Raw genomic sequence first — 16,488 nt, 5'->3', positions numbered from 1 at the left:
TCCTCGTTGAAGGCGATGTTTTAAGGGGAGTCCTTATGATAGTCTAAGTGTTGTTTTAGTGGAGTTAAGAGATGAAGTTTACTTGTGATTGTAGTTTGCCGCGGCACGATTGTAGCAGTTGTGTCGTTATTTTTCTATTCGGCTCAATAACCTTCGAATTACAACTATTACTGCTAGCAAGGATTCAAGTAGGCTTGAGTTTTTGAAATGAAAAAGGAAAGGCAAAAAAAAAAACAACAACGGCTGTGTTTAGTTTCCTCCCCATTCCCAACTTTCCATCACATCATATCACATCAAAAACTTTCCTACACACATAAACTTTTAACTTTTTTTTTTAAACTCTCAACTTCCTTCTAACTTCTAACTTTTTTCAGGAACACACACCCGACGCTCCTACACCTTCCAGAGTAAAAGCTCGCACCAACTGCTGTTCTTCTGGAAATAACAACTACTGGCACGCCGATGCCCCCCACGCTTCCCGACGAGAACAATTCGGTGAAAGTAGTAGCTGTACAAGTTACTACAGCTGACGCCTCTCGTAGGCAGCACTAGCATTTTTTCATTTTTTTTTCGTAGGAAGACGAGAGGATCAGGAGAGGGACGAAGCCGGTGTAGGCGAAGAGATGGCAAAGGAGAACGAGAGCACGAGACCCTACCACAATGAAAAGCCCAATTCTTTCGCCTTTCGGCCTGCAAGGCTTTGCCTTATGGACAGTGAGAACGTCGGATTGTACGAAAAGCCCACGCGATCCGTGTCATCTCTCCCCGGTCCGGACGGCTTTTCCTTCCCTGTCACCTCCATCTAACCATCTTTCCACGCACGAAGGCACATCATCACTCCAATTACCTCGCGTGTTAAGAGTTCGATTCCGTCTCCCCTAAGGAAAAGATACGATATTTTGTTTTTTTCCCCTGTAGAAAGTACTGTATCTGTATTGGATTATGAGAGTTGTAGCTAGGATGCCAGATACTAGATTCTGAGTTCTGACGACGGTACAATGTTACTAGAGTTACGGTACTACCGCTAGAGTCGCATGGCAATAGTAATTTATCACTCGCAGCGGTATAGCACCTCAGAGACCTGCAGTAAAATCGAGACTTCAATGCACGTCTCCATCATACATGGGGTTTGCTTCGTATCCACAGGGCATAAGGATGAAACAGGTTGCAGCCTGAAAGCTGAAAGATCCATCTAATGAAGAGCTACTGCATCGCTGCAAGTTGTACTGTAGCAAAACGGAATCGAGTTGGATGTTAAGCTCAAACTTCTTCGGGTGACATCTGCTTTCGAAATTCACACGTACTAGAAGACAGGTGAAGTGAGCAGAGCACATGCAGTGACACAAAAAACCGTTTCGTGCTTCGGTAACGATCTCAATCGCGCAAAATAGTCGACCCATTAAGTTTCTTCACTAATCAACAATGTGAAGGTCATCGGTTTTCCTCTTGTGCTGAAAATGGTAGTAGGTCATATGCGTCTACTCTGTGGCAATAAGAAAAGGAAGTCCCCTGAAAGAAAAAGGGCATTTCAATCAGTTTCCCAACAACAGTAGTTAAACCAAAATTTACAGAGGAACCGTCTACACAGGTTAAGTTCACACGGCACTTACCAGCCACCTCTCTTTGAAAAATAATCACAATCCAGAGACACAGCAAGAGCAAGTGCAACAGCCCTTTCAGGTAAACTCAGCTGGCGAACAACATGCAGTTCATCGATCTGTGACCATAATTTGTGACATGGATCTCGATCAGGTAAATAGCAGTTAACTAGGCAAGGTAGGCAACAAAAAAATATTCACTCAATGCGTGGCTTGTGAAGTACTAAAATGAGAACAGCACTTACATCTGAAGCGAGACCAAATTTACGGTTTAGTCCTGCATCACCAAATCGAATTGCATACTGGCCAGCATCTGTGAAGAGCTGCAGTGAACCAGAGATACATTCAGTCCTTAAAAGTTCAGTCCCATTTTTTATGCAGGCTAGAAGTAGCAGTGCGCAACAAATGAAACAATGCACTCTGAAAAGATGTGGGGTGTGGCATCTGCCATCAGCTTGGATCAAACTGCACAATATGTGGAGTCACCACAAAGCAAATTCAAAATACTGCACAATGAGCATGTCCTGTATAATTCATGAGTTCTCTAAAAAAAAACTTCAAGCAATGTAAAAAAGCAACACCATCATATAAATTTGGAAGGGCAGTTCTTACTATCAATCTGTAAATAATGAATCTATATGTATCTGGTTTTTCTTGTCAGATAAGCATGGAATGCCCACCAACATAAAAGAAAAAGCATATTATTTGACAATTCTCTACTAGAAAAGATATTTACCTCAAAACCGATTCCCCTCCAATTACGATCAATCTGGGCTAGTACATTGTCATCCTCATCAGTGAGAGTAAAGGTCCAGTTCCAAAATCCAGGATTCTCGACCACAGCAAATTGCCTATTCCTAAAGAACACAAAAGGTGGCAGACCAAGCTGTCAGGCAGTAAAGCAATACTAAAAGGTACACAAAGAATTGAGTAATTTGAGTTTAGTCTATGAAACAAGGGAACATAGAGATCAGAAGATCAAATTACCCTAAGTACAGGTCATAAATTCTACGCCAGAGATGCCAACGTCTGTGGACTACGCCTACCTCCTAACCAAATTGAAACCGTGAAACAATGTCAGTACATTCCGTGAAACAATCTGATGGCAACATTCCCATCTAAATAAATTTGTAGAAGCAAGTAAAGAATTTTTGCATACCTTGCCATTCACTTCTGCATAAATGGAACTGTTGATAAGCCAAAATGGCCGTCGAACCTGAATTAAATGGTGTAAGAACATATTTGCAAAGGAGTGCAGTAATAAATTTATGAAATAGTACCGTGAAGATCTCATTGCCCATAGCATCAGTAATTTCTGCAACAAATGGCCTTCTTGAGCGAAATAGCTGAAACATTAGCAAAATGTTTCTTGTACATCAAAGATAAGGAATGGGTAAATAAACACAATACCTTTTTGCACAACAGTTACACAAACTTGATACATATTTAGTTTTTATCATCACAATGAAAAGTTATACAACAACCAAGATAATAAGCAACAAATTTTGAAACGATGTAATCAACAAGTCCAGATCAAATAAACAAGCCGAACATGTACAATAGAGAACACTTCTTTTTAAACTACTGCTATTAATAGCTAGTTAAGGTTCTCTAATGAACCTTTATGCTATACCTCAAATCTACCAGATCGATAAAACAAATTATACATAAAACATTCTGCATGATAACTGGAGGAGTTGATATTTCTCTGAAAGAAGATGTAAAGTATGTTTCCATTAAGTTGAATCAGAACAAAAGCACAGATATAGCCCATCCCCTGCATCCCAGTAATCACTTAACATGGTAACATATTGACATGTTAGATCATTAAAAATGGGAGGGTAAATAGTTTTTGAAAAAAAATTCAAACACCCACAAGTTACAGCCTTGCGCCCCTCTCCAAAGCATTCCCTTCCATATCTCTATTTTCCCAGTCTCTATAGCTAGATACTACTACTCCATGCGTGGAGCATGCCTGACGGCGGACAACCTCCAGCGGCGAGGATGGCACTTGGCCCCATACTGTCACCTTTGTGGGAAGGATGCTGAATCATGCACCCATATTTTCCATGCTTGCGAGTACACGAGGGCAGTTTGGACGAGGGTCAGGAGTCGCCTGGGACTCTCCTGTGTTTCCCCCATGGATGACCTGTTGGATTGGTGGTGTGAAGCGCGCAAATCAGTTCACAAGATGGATCGGAGGACCTTTGATGCTGGGGTTATCTTGGTAACATGGATAGTTTGGAAGGAAAGGAATGCGCATGTGTTTGATGGACGAGCTACTTCAGCGGTTCACCTTTGTGCCACAATTGTCGACAAGTGGAAACATGGAAGGCTGCTGGGCTACTGAGTGCAATCGCTGGCGGCTAATTTGCTAAGGTTTTAGCAGCTGTGCTTGTCTGTTGTCTAAATCGATGTGAAATTTTTCTGTAGCCTAAGCCATTTCTGGTTTAGGGTCTGTTGTAAAACTTTCTCTCCTTCTTAATACAAAACTTGGCCGGTTTTCTTTTGCCGGCCCAGCGAAAAATTCTACATAACATTGCATGAGTCCCACCACATTATACACATTGTGAAATTTTACATACCACATCACAGCCACCCTAACTGAAAGTTTGTAGCATCGATCATTACAGGAAAACGTGGCAAGAGACTCCTTGCCCAGCAAAGAGAGCAACCAAAAAATCATTCAACACAAAAGAAAAGGAGTCATTACTGGTGCTATAGCTAAAAGAAAGGGATCTGTCTAACCTACTAAAAATCAACAGCTGTTCTTTAGCACTAGGAAGAGAAATGCATAACTCAATAGGACATCATGCATGATATAAGATCATGATAATATTTTATAAAGAAATAAAATAAAGTCGATGCTGACTAAGCACACTAGTACAAATATCACACTATACATTAGAGCATACAATAATAGTTAATTTGAAAAGTTCAACATATTATGAGATTATGACACTAGTTTAATATTTAGAACATGAAATCATATATGTTCGAACTTAAGTACTGCTACGCAGAGAATTTAAAGAATCAAAATCCTGTCTCTTTTCCACTAAGTTACTTTGAAGTAAAGAACAAGGCCATGAGACATGAGCTACTACGGTATTAACTTATTTAGGATAAATTAATCACGAGACATACCTGCCTAAATATGACATTGCTTTTCTCTCGAATGAAACCAACAGGCTGGAAATTCGACAAAAAATACAAGTCAATAATGAAGCTAAGACAATAAAATAATACAACAACAGAGTAATACAGCAACGGAACCAATGAAAATCTGAGTACACATACTGATTGAGGAAAGAGCGGATCCATTATGATATATCTACTCTCCTGCAGTACGAGTAATAACAGTAAGTGATAACAGGCTGAAAGTCTGAAACAATCAAAAGACATAATTCGAAAACTGGGAGAAAATATCAATGTCCCAAATAAATGTGCATATATTCTGAAGCGCAGAATGAATTATGTAATTTTGTTGCTGGTAAAATGAATTATGTCACTTCTTTCAGTTTTTTACCCAAGAAATGAAGCACTTATTCAAGTATGAGCTATCCTCCATGAATCACGTGAAAACTGCCGGTTGCTTTATACAGTAACAAAAACAATATAGCAAGGACAATTGAACACAAGTTACTATTTCATTTCCAAACACAGCAAGAGAAGCATCCTAGAGTCGCAACTTCAGTACATGTAAATGAGTAAATGAGACACAGATACATTACCTGCTCGAAAGCCAACACAATATTTGCCCATTCTATGTCCCTAGCGATAAGGAGGTTGGCCCTTGAGAGGAGAGGCTTTAGTTTGGCCTGCAAACCCACAGGAAAGTCTCAGTTAATCAAGTAACTCTAGATAATGATTAGTTGATTACACATAATTTCAACATGACGAAACAGCTCATGTAGGATAAACATCGACCATTAAATCTAACTGTAAATAGGTAAATAAACAAATATAGACAATTAACTGATCGGTCAATTAACCTCCCATCCCACCTGCCCACAAAAGTGTCCATCTTGTTCGTTAAAAAAAAAAAGTGTCCAGCAATTCCAACGATAGCATCAGCAATCGGACTATGTTGAATGATAGTGCAAAATAACAGTGGAACAGACTATAAACAGATAAATAAACCCCGCTTACCTCTACGGGCGTGAGGTCCCGGTCGTCGTGCTGGTAGCTCCTCGACGGCGCCCTGGCGAAATCGCTGAACGAATCCGCACCGCCGCCGTCGGTGGTCGCGACCGCGCGCCTCCCCCACCGCCTCGCAGCATCCCTCTGCCTCCTCAGCTCCTCGGTCCACAGCTTCCGTAGCCACTCCCGAGGCACCACCGCACCATCGCTGCCCCCGCGGCCGCTCGCGAACCCATTGGATCCCCTGGCATGGCTGCCAGTGGTCCTCGCCGTGGCCCTCCCAGCCGCCGCGGCGTGGGAGAGCAGCCGGGGCAGCCACCTCATCGGAGGGAACTGCAGAGGCGGGGGAGGTCAAGAGGTTCTAGAGGATTCTAGAAGAGAAGGTTTCTGTGCGGTCGCTGAAAGGAAATGGGATTTCGACGCTCCACGACGTTAAGAATGGGCTTTTGCCGCAAGTACGGCTTCCGGAGGATTAAGGTGGGCTCATTTCCGACTGGGCTAAGGGTAGAACTTAATAATTCCTCAGATTGCTTAATCTGGCCTTTTGACAAAAAGAATCTTTTCTCTACGAAGTCTATGTACAGACTGATGAAGTTTGGGGGTGTTGTTGATAAGGATATGCAGGAAATTTAGGGGAGCAAGGTCCCTCTGAAAATCAAGCATTTTCTGTTTTTAGCTGGGAGGGGAAGAATCCCCTGTGCTGATCTTTTATTTAGCAGAAATTGGAAGGGGGGTGATAGATTTTGTAAGCTTTGTTTGAAAGTTGAATCAACCAGTCATATTCTTTTCAATTGCCCTATAGCTAAATTCGTTTGGTGCTCTGTAATTGAAGTGATTGGGGGTGATAAGGTACCTCTGAATTTTTGGGATGGGCTAAGGGTCGTCAAAAAACAGTTAGGGGTTAATCTGGGAATTTTTATTTGTGCTTGTTTATGTTGGGGGTTATGGACTATACGCAACGATTTTGTGTTTGAAAACAAATTGGTTAAAACACCTTTGCAGGTGGTTTACAGATCAATTGCTCTGGCGAATCGGTGGAAGGTACTCTTAAGAGAAAGAGAGCGCGTGGAGCTGAACGTCTGGCTTGAGAAGCTGAAGCAAAAGATGAAGGAGCTGCGACCGGGAGATGTTTTACCTGATAATGCTTTGGTTTGATTCCTGGAAGTTGTCTGTATACGAGTGATACTGTCTGTCAAAGTGTCTTTTTGGGTGGTTTAGTTTCTTAAGTTTTAGAGCTTCATGGATGCTGGCATCCCCAGTTTGTTCTGTGTCGTTTTTGTTTTTCCTTTCCTTTCTGTTTAAGATTCTGTATGTTGCTGTTTGGCTTTCTCCCCAAAGCCGGGTAATGCATTTTACCTTATTTCAAAAAAAAAAATTTCCGACTGGGCTATGTTGGGCCAACTGGGCCGTGGGCCGAACTGCCGTCTTAATGTTTTTTCCATTTTGCAAAATCGGCCTTTACGGAATGTACCATACTAATGTCAGATTGTCAGTTGCATCGTACCAGACCATCAACACGTCCAAATAAAATAGAGAATTGCACCTATACATATCATTGGATCAGAACAAAAGTAGAGTCTTTTCACACAAAAATGCATTGGAGTATTAAAAAAAAAAGTCTCTCAAAGAGAGAAAAGAGGTCAAAAATGGAAGAAGGATAAAAGGTATCGAGAGGAGTATGTTGCAATGGGAAGTCGGTGATTTGGAGGATTCGTACTCTGTTGAACAGGAGAATGCGGCTATTTGACCGTGCAAATGCGTTCTGCGTGCCTCAACCCACCGCGAATCCAGCTGAAGCAAGGAGAGCGTGAGACGTCTCCCTTTCCCCTCCAAAACACCTCACGCCTCCTCTTCATCTTGGGTCCAAGCAGGAGGTTGCACGTCTGTGCACAATGTCACAAGGCGAGAGAGCCGTGGAGGTTAACAGTATACGCACCTTGTCAGGAGTGGAATTCTTGGCAATACCATTGTGCTTGTGCATGCGAGCTCCCAGAAGTTATGGAGAGAAACCTAATGGATTCCAGACCCCTCATGATAACTGTCAGAAGTGCATAATCCGTAAACTCTACCTGATCAACAGAATATAACAGGTATTGGTTAACTATGTTAAGAAGGTAATATAACTGTACTGGCAATCCATAGTTCATGCAGGATTGAATTCACATTGCATCCAATGATGACCGCAGGCACACCACGAGGAATCCATCAAACGAAACAGAAAAGGAGGTTACACCATTAATAGAAGCACTTAGAACGGCGCTGTTCACATAGCTGCATCATTCTAAGAAATGATTCCATAACCAGATAGGACTCCAGTACCAAAAGATTAATTTAACATAGATGGATAAAAATAATGTAGATTATCTCAGCAGGTGTCATATTGCAAGCAATGCAACCTAAAGCATAAAACAATTGCCTGTTGTGAAAGAATGTTATATAATATCAGTTACTCTATATGGTTCAAATCCCTTGATCCAGAGCTAGATATGAGTCCATCACCTATTAGTAATAATTATTTAGGCAATCTCAGTTTAAACTTCAGAAAATTCTTTGCAGACGAAATATACGCATATTATTAATTCACAATGGAAAAAAAAGCAAAGTAGTAGTTACCTATAACATCATTAACAGCTACAGCAAAATCTGAAGGTGTGATCGATGCTACATTATTGACATGCAGCCTGCATGCGTATCGTGGTCATCTGTCTATTTTACATGCACTTGTAGCTGGATAAACTTACAGTGTCTGATGCTTCACAATTTAAGTCTGAGGGAAGGTGCTGAAACTCAAGGATCAGTACCTTGATGGGTAAAACCGGAAAGATCTAGAACATCTGGAATTAAGCAGACCAAGAAGAGTGCACACTGCACAGCTATATACAAATACAATCAAGTTCAAATTACAGATACTGATATCTACACTACATAATGCAAGATTATGTGCTCTTTGAATACTTGAAGCCTTGTAGGTAGTTGTATGTTTAGTTTCTCAAAGCATAACTGCAGCAGTACAAATCATAGAATATGGTAAGAGGCAGAAAGCATGACTTGCATTTCTCAACTTCCTATGGGTGAATAACATCAAAGATGCCAAATTCAAAGGGTGTGAGCTTTCCGTCTTTCTCGGCTATGTCTCTTATAATAACAATAACAATCATATGATAGAACTTCACTTTGACCTTTATTATATGGTCATAAAGACCCTTCAGCAAAATGATTGTTACTGCTATCGGCATTTTCTGTTGTTTTTCTTTTGGAATCAATCTTGTGTGACACCATTGTATTGTTTCATGTCTTGCCACTATAATAGTCTTGGCATAGCACTGGATCTCATGAGTCTTTGAGCCGCAAATTCATGAACATAAGTTCTTTCCATTCAACCGTTGGCTGAGGCAAAGATACAGGTATGTTTTTTCCAGTGCTTGCTACTACTGTTTGCAGGATGCAAATCCTAATTAGCATTGGTTTATGTTTCTGTAAATTAGTTGTTAAGTTCTATAGAACTTTCAATCATACTGAATTTACAGTTCTTACTTTTAGTGATCAGCTTATAATAAATGAAGTATATTTGGCATTGGCAATGATTTCAAGCTACTCAGCATTTTACTGATTAATTAGTAAACTTGGGGTGGTTGAAGCACATTTTATCAAACATCAATATGAATATGATTAGAGGCAAAGAAAGATGGTAAGGAGTTTGTTAGGTCTGCAACAAGCAAAGTTGCTTCATGTCTCATTAATCATGCTATATGCAACTTCTCTACACGGAATAAACAGACAGACAGATTGCGTAGCTTAAACTCCACGGCTCCATCTTCCCTTGAAACAACCAAAACAGCTAAGCCAACTGAAAATTTTCATGTCCGATTGAATTATATCCACTGCTTCATTCATGTTGAGTAGCCCTGTTTCCCTTAATATGTGCATTGCAAGTAATTTCTATTTTAGCACTAGATTAGCACCCATCTAAGATGCTATTTGTCCTTCATTTTCATCCTGTCCTTGATTCTTCTGCTCATATGTTTTTTTACTTGTGTTGGTTTTAGATTTGGAGCGAAGGTGCCTAGCACTGTTTTGCCAAAATGATTGTTGGGGCTGGTTACTTTGAGGATTCCCACGATCAAAGTCTCATGGCAGGATCTTTGATCCATGACTCAAATCAAGCTCCTGCAAGCAGTGAAAACACAAGCATTGATTTGCAGAAATTCAAAGTGCACCCGTACTCAACAGAAGCTCTCTCGAATACGGCCAATCTAGCTGAAGCTGCAAGAGCAATTAACCACCTTCAACATCAACTAGAAATTGATTTGGAGCAAGAGGTTCCCCCAGTAGAAACTGCAAACTGGGATCCAGCTATCTGCACTATACCAGATCATATCATCAACCATCAGTTTAGCGAAGATCCACAAAACATATTGGTGGAGCAACAGATCCAGCAGTATGATTCTGCACTTTATCCAAATGGTGTTTACACACCTGCACCAGATCTCCTTAATCTTATGCAGTGCACAATGGCTCCAGCATTCCCGGCAACGACATCCGTATTCGGTGACACAACACTGAATGGTACTAACTATTTGGATCTTAACGGTGAACTTACAGGAGTAGCAGCGGTTCCAGACAGTGGGAGTGGGTTGATGTTTGCTAGTGATTCAGCTCTCCAGTTAGGGTACCATGGTACTCAATCTCATCTAATAAAGGATATCTGCCACTCGTTGCCCCAAAATTATGGGTTGTTTCCCAGTGAGGACGAACGAGATGTGATTATTGGTGTTGGAAGTGGAGATCTTTTTCAGGAGATAGATGACAGGCAGTTTGATAGTGTACTTGAATGCAGGAGAGGGAAGGGTGAGTTCGGAAAGGGCAAGGGAAAAGCTAATTTTGCAACTGAGAGAGAGAGGCGGGAGCAGCTAAATGTGAAGTTCAGGACCCTAAGAATGCTCTTCCCAAATCCTACCAAGGTTAGTCTTATTCATCATCTTGCAAGTTATTAGTTGTTTAGGCTGTAAATAACTTGGTGATTCTCACATTAACAGACAACCACTCAGATTTTCAATAATATTTCCATTTGTTACTCATGCTCTGAAGATAATCAAAATTTTAAATATCCTCATCCATTTATTCTCAGAGAACTAATGATTCAAAAACTGCCAACACCAATATAGCTCCGGTTTAGCAAATCTCTGTTTTTTTACAGATCACAAATACCTAACAGTAAATTTATAAGTCTGTGTATTCATCTAACTGGTATAAATTTTGAAATTATCTGTCCAAAATTTCTTCAAGTTGCGTTACCACATTTTGATGCATATGTATATGGAATATGCTGTCTGATATATCACTCAACATGATTGTTTTTTGAAAAATAGTTCATCAGTATGATGTTCTTTACTGATAACAGTGCCATGTTATTAAGGGTTGTTTTGGTTTTAAGCCAAATTATGCCCTACCAAATTGTTGGCATTTTGAAAAGTTATTTGGCAAAGTTTGGCTTGCCACCAAAGTTGGTCAAGTTTTGGCACTACCAATATATTGACATGGTAACAAATCAAAACACCCCTAATTGTGTTCATCCTAACCAAGTGAGTTAGCCCTTCTAGTTAGCTAGGAGAAAGCAATAGAAGCATTCAGTTCGATATTTCCTATGTTCCTTGCCTTTTTTGTGTGTTAGCACATTCCACAATGTTATCATCCTCATGATGTTACCCTTCAACAAGATTGTAGCACTTAAATATCTTGGTTGTGGCACTAATGTGTTACAAACTGTGCTCTAGAATGACAGGGCCTCAATAGTAGGTGATGCCATTGAGTATATAGATGAGCTCAATCGAACAGTGAAGGAGCTGAAGATCCTGGTGGAACAGAAGAGGCATGGAAATAACAGGAGAAAGGTGTTAAAGTTGGATCAAGAGGCAGCCGCTGATGGCGAGAGCTCATCGATGAGGCCAGTGAGGGATGATCAAGACAATCAGCTCCATGGAGCCATAAGGAGCTCATGGGTTCAGAGGAGGTCAAAGGAATGCCACGTTGATGTCCGCATAGTGGACGATGAAGTAAACATCAAGCTCACTGAAAAGAAGAAGGCCAACTCTCTGCTTCATGCAGCAAAGGTTCTAGATGAGTTCCAGCTCGAGCTTATCCATGTAGTGGGTGGGATTATAGGTGATCACCATATATTCATGTTCAACACTAAGGTAAGTAACAATTCAGTTTTCTTAAAGTAGAATCAAAGATTCTTTTTGTCCCATTACACATGTTAGCATCGATAGTAACGATTCATCATCCATGGCAACTCAGGTATCAGAAGGTTCGGCGGTTTATGCATGTGCAGTGGCAAAGAAGCTCCTTCAAGCAGTGGACGTGCAACACCAGGCCCTCGACATATTCAACTAATCTTTAGCAACAGTACTGATTATCTGAACAATGTCCTAGATTTTCAGTTACCTTGCTGAGCAAACTTATTTGACCAGGATTGGAGAGAATTTTATCTTTAGCACTAGCTACCTAGCAAAACTTCTTAACAATTTGGCCATGTAACGGCTTGCTGCTGTCCGGTTGTACACCTTAACTAGCCTGACTAGGAAAGCTTTGATGCTTGTCTTGTGTATTTGATCATGTTATCTCAATCTGGTCACTGCATTTGGATTTATTTCATATGTTAGCTGTGCCAGTTAAAAAAAAAACGTAGCTGCACAAGTTGATTTATGCATGTTTTGTTGAGTAGCTTAGGTGGTAGTATCACACTCAAAAGGTACGACACGAATAAGCATAAAATGGGTAAATCCTAATGAGTGCAGTTTTTTGGCTCAAACAGTTGATGAATAGTTTACCGGCGCACTGCGCTATCACAATGATGGTGGGCAGAAAATAGAAATGTGTCCTAACAGGATCATGTCTAAAAGCTGCATAATAATCAGGATCCATATTTTCCAAATGCAAAAGGCGTATGACAAGATTGCAGGTTTGCAGTTTGCACAGTGAGCGAGAGGGGAAGCATTTAGGTTTTTAACTTTTTATCATATCCTCACCTTCATAGCTCACGGGATGCCCATCTCCTCCATCTCTGTGATAAACTGCAAACGGTAGTATACCCCACTCTATGTTCTGCTCGACTCGCGCAATTCCACGAACACCTCGCAGGCACCACAACCCCAGCTCTCGTAACAGCCTACGAACAGATCGTGGACACGCATAATGGAATCAGCACGAGATGCCATGTCAATATGCCATTGCGACCCGCAAGAAAGTCGCCTGGACTGGACTAGACATTCCCAACCACCTGCTCAGAAATCACAAAAAAAAAATATCGGTGATATCTGCGGCAGTCAGGGCTGCTGCCGTCGCTCTGACAGCTCCTCCCGCATCACCCAGGTTGGGCGAGAAGCCGCTGCTCGCTTGCTCGAGAGCAGACTGGAGGGGGCTCGGTAGGACGAGAACAGCCATGGAATCAGGGAAGCGCGCGTGCTCGCGAGCGGTGCGGGTACTTGGTTACTTGGTTAGACAACGCCGTGGGAAACCAAGCGGAGGAGAGAAAATTGACATTTAGCCATTGTCAAAACGGGGTTTCGCTGAAATGCCACTCCCAAAAGTGGTTTCGTTAAAATGCCACCCTCAAACAGGGGCAACTTGTTGCAATGCCATTCCATCCATTTCTTCTCAGTTTAATTTTTTTGTAATGTTTTTTTTTGCTGAGATGACCAAAATACCCTTGATTCTATCTCATCTCTCCTCTCTGTCTTCCTCCTCTCCGTTCGGCTCGGCGGCACAACTAGAGACGGGGACGGCGGTGGCGTGGCCGGAGACGGGGAAGGCGGCGGCGCGCCTGGGGACGGGGAAGGCGGCGGTGCAGACGGGGACAGTGGCGACGCGGCTGGGGACGGGAAGGCGGCGACATGGCTGGGGACGGGGACGGCGGCGGCGCCGACATGGTTGGGGCAGGTGGGATGTTCTCCTACGCCGATGCAGATGGCGCCGCTGAGCCGAGCAGCCTTCCCCAACCCACGTCAGCGCCGTCCCCGTCGCCAGCCGCGCCGGCACCGCCCACCTCATCGCCGACCCCCATCTCCATCCTCCTCGACGACCTCCTCCTCGAGTGCCTCGCCGGCGTCCCCTATGCCTCCCTCCCGCAACTCCCCACCACTTCACCACGCTCGTCGCCTCCGTTGCGCGCACGGCGAGCTCCGCTCCTCTCTCCTCGCCCTCTCCGTCACGCCCACGGCGAGCCGACGGATGTTGGCGTGGTGGTGGTGATGAGGACGAGGAGCCGGCGGCCACCGACTCGCAGCTACGCCCCGTCGCCGCCGCCGCCGCCGCCGCTACGCTCCACCGCCGGCATCTGGATGGGGATCGATCCCCTTTCTCCTTTCCCCAACAAAGTCAACAAAATGACTAGGGGCAAATATGTCAGAGAATGATGGAAAACATTGGAAAACATTTGGAAATCAGTTAAAATGGTTGAAATGGCATTATAGCAAGTTGGCTTCATTTGACAATGGCATTATAACGAAGCCATATTCGGGAGTGGCATTCCAGCGAAACCCCATCTTGAACATGGCTAAATGTCAATTTTCTCAGCGGAGAAAGAACTGACTTACGTCACCCGTAGCAGTCGAGTAGTCCCAAGGTTTCCCTTACTCCGGTAACCGCGGGGTTACCGGGTTTACCGTGAGGTACGATAATATAAACCACGGTAACCTCCTTAAATTTAAATAAATTTAAAAAATAATTTAAATTTTTGATAAATTTGGCACTGTTTTGTACGGTTTTTCACGGTTACCGCGGTAACCGTGCTTACCGCCGGGGCACGGTATCCCGGGCCCGGCGGTTTAGGAAACCCTGTCTATTCCCTCCATCCAAAATGTAAAGATTTAGGGGCCCTTTAAATCATAAATCATAAATCACATGAATGAGAAAATATAGGAATAGGAAAAACGTAGGATTTTAATAGGAATGTAAGTGTAAAAAACAGAGAATTGCAAAACACAAGAAAAACACAGGAATGACTGTTTGATTGGACCGCAGGAGTTAGAGGAGAGATAAATACACACAGGAATGACTGTTTGATTGGACCGCAGGAGTTAGAGGAGAGATAAATACTCAAAGGAAAGTTTCCATGAGGTATAAAACCTCATGTTAGAATTCCTCCAAAACTTGCATGGCATTAGGTATTCCATAGGAATTTCATAGGATTCCATAAGATCCATTCCTTTGATTCAAATGGTTGTATAGGAAAAATTTCTATAGGAATGAAATCCTCTAATTAGGGCCCTTTTGATTTGTAGAAAAAATATAGGAATTTTGGAGGATTTCAATCCTATGGAAAAAAAATCCTATGAAGGTCTTTGAAACAAAGGATTGAATCCTGTCCAATCCTTTAAAATTCCTATGGAATGAGTAATCCTATGCACATTTTGAAGAAAAGTTAGCAAGAGGTCTAACCTTGTAACATTTCCTCTGAGTCTATCTCTCTTATCTGATTCCTGCGTTTTTCCTGTGGTCCAATCAAACGGTCATCCCTGTGTTTTGCAATCCTCTTTTTTACAATTGTATTCCTGTCAGAATCCTGTGTTTTTCCTATTCCTCTGTTTTTTCGTTCCTATGATTCAAATGGGCCCTTAAAATTCTTATGAATTTCCTATGAATCAAAGGGGGCCTTAGGGTGGATGTCATGTAATGTGAAACAGTTTTAATATTATAAGAGATTTTAGATGGGTGTGGGATGTTTTAATATATATAAGTGATTTTGGATGGATTTAAACAATCTCTTTTATCTAAATTTATAGAACTATAATGTGTCACGTTGATATAAAATCCCTCCTATTTTGGAACGGAGGGAGTACTCCCTCGGTAAAAAATAAACAACATTTTCTACACATGGATTTATATATAGTTTATATTCAGATTTATATATAAAAGTTTTTCTTATATGACAGAGTGCAGACTACCGTGAAATTAAAAAAAAAACTGGAAATAAATAAAAGAGTAAATTACAGATAGAATGCAATCTACTAGCAGTAGTAAAAATACATGGGGCTAGTTTGGTTTGAATCATTACTAGGTGTTAAACCTTGGGTAAATTACGGCGCTGCTAATTTGTAAGAGAGAATGGTATCAATTCAAATGGATACATTATTAAAGTCGCCAAATAATTGGTTGGGTAAAATTTGGCACCACACCAAACAATCCCCTTACAGTGACACATTTATTTTAGCGCATGAGCTTATGTGTGGTGTGTGTGCAAATAAGTTAAAACATATTGCTTGTCGTATTAAACTAGTAACAAAACCTCTGCATTGCAACAGTCCAGGGCCATTTGTGGGATGAACTAGGTTGGGATGCAATATGAGAAGAAGCAGATGAATGGATGGGTGTGGGATGAGGATCCACTAACATAACATAATGTCACTATCATTACAGGCGCTGATACGTGGGTTATATCCTCCTATTATCTCACACGTAGCGTCTACAGTGGTAGTAACATTATGAGTGTGGGGAGGGGCAAATCGTTCGGTTTCTCGAGCGCTACTCTCCTACTCTCGATCGATGGAATGAGATGACTGAAGAATGACAAATCTGTTTTTACAGCAATAGAGATACTAATGGTAGGAGTACACCTAGCATTCTACCATGATGTATAGTTCACATGAATGTTTATGTGTATGAATGAAAGTATTGTAAAATTGTATATTAAAATGCGCCACCAGTACCGACGTAATTTACCCTGAAAAATGTGAGGAAAAACTAGAAAAAA

General features: G+C 41.7%; 3 protein-coding genes across 5 annotated transcripts; 2 read left to right on the top strand and 1 right to left on the bottom strand.

Annotated features, from left to right (window-relative positions):
• Positions 1 to 1,066: 1,066 nt before the first annotated feature.
• Positions 1,067 to 6,138, bottom strand: LOC4336866 (altered inheritance rate of mitochondria protein 25). Its single transcript, XM_015778109.3, has 11 exons — positions 5,748 to 6,138; positions 5,330 to 5,416; positions 4,896 to 4,937; positions 4,743 to 4,787; positions 2,879 to 2,944; positions 2,758 to 2,814; positions 2,586 to 2,647; positions 2,335 to 2,455; positions 1,844 to 1,921; positions 1,611 to 1,717; positions 1,067 to 1,509 (listed from the first exon to the last, which is right to left on the bottom strand). Exons 1-11 carry the CDS (start codon positions 6,060 to 6,062, stop codon positions 1,479 to 1,481), a joined length of 1,011 nt encoding a protein of 336 aa, XP_015633595.1. The 5' UTR covers positions 6,063 to 6,138; the 3' UTR covers positions 1,067 to 1,478.
• A 2,773-nt stretch (positions 6,139 to 8,911) lies between these two features.
• LOC4336865 (transcription factor EAT1-like) lies at positions 8,912 to 12,443 on the top strand. Of its 3 annotated transcripts, none has more exons than NM_001419835.1 (4): positions 8,912 to 9,142; positions 9,785 to 10,699; positions 11,513 to 11,932; positions 12,036 to 12,443. In NM_001419835.1, exons 2-4 carry the CDS (start codon positions 9,821 to 9,823, stop codon positions 12,129 to 12,131), a joined length of 1,395 nt encoding a protein of 464 aa, NP_001406764.1. In that variant the 5' UTR covers positions 8,912 to 9,142; positions 9,785 to 9,820; the 3' UTR covers positions 12,132 to 12,443. The 3 variants fall into 3 exon arrangements, with proteins under 3 accessions (NP_001406764.1, XP_015634639.1, XP_015634640.1); XM_015779153.3 differs by lacking the exon at positions 8,912 to 9,142 and adding an exon at positions 9,514 to 9,632; XM_015779154.3 differs by lacking the exon at positions 8,912 to 9,142 and adding an exon at positions 9,613 to 9,670.
• A 1,187-nt stretch (positions 12,444 to 13,630) lies between these two features.
• On the top strand, positions 13,631 to 14,152 carry LOC136356238 (classical arabinogalactan protein 9-like). The gene has a single exon (XM_066309839.1). The coding sequence runs from the start codon at positions 13,631 to 13,633 to the stop codon at positions 14,150 to 14,152; it is 522 nt and encodes a 173-aa protein (XP_066165936.1).
• The last annotated feature ends 2,336 nt before the right edge of the window (positions 14,153 to 16,488 follow it).

The sequence above is a fragment of the Oryza sativa genome, chromosome 4 (assembly GCF_034140825.1).
Source record: "Oryza sativa Japonica Group chromosome 4, ASM3414082v1".
In the NCBI taxonomy this organism is placed as follows: Eukaryota; Viridiplantae; Streptophyta; class Magnoliopsida; order Poales; family Poaceae; genus Oryza; species Oryza sativa.
The sequence above is the reverse complement of the archived record's forward strand: the minus strand, read 5'-3'. Positions and strand labels throughout refer to the sequence as shown.

Excerpts from the sequence above, each read along its gene's own strand:
- LOC4336866 (XM_015778109.3), bottom strand. The coding sequence starts at position 6,062 with ATGAGGTGGCTGCCCCGGCTGCTCTCCCACGCCGCGGCGGCTGGGAGG. Across the intron at positions 1,922-2,334 it reads GGAGGGGAATCGGTTTTGAG|CTCTTCACAGATGCTGGCCA; the intron begins GTAAATATCTTT and ends GGTTCACTGCAG. Across the intron at positions 1,510-1,610 it reads TTTTCAAAGAGAGGTGGCTG|GGGACTTCCTTTTCTTATTG; the intron begins GTAAGTGCCGTG and ends TTTTTCTTTCAG.
- LOC136356238 (XM_066309839.1), top strand. The coding sequence starts at position 13,631 with ATGGCTGGGGACGGGGACGGCGGCGGCGCCGACATGGTTGGGGCAGGT.
- LOC4336865 (NM_001419835.1), top strand. The coding sequence starts at position 9,821 with ATGATTGTTGGGGCTGGTTACTTTGAGGATTCCCACGATCAAAGTCTC. Across the intron at positions 10,700-11,512 it reads TCTTCCCAAATCCTACCAAG|AATGACAGGGCCTCAATAGT; the intron begins GTTAGTCTTATT and ends ACTGTGCTCTAG. Across the intron at positions 11,933-12,035 it reads TATTCATGTTCAACACTAAG|GTATCAGAAGGTTCGGCGGT; the intron begins GTAAGTAACAAT and ends ATGGCAACTCAG.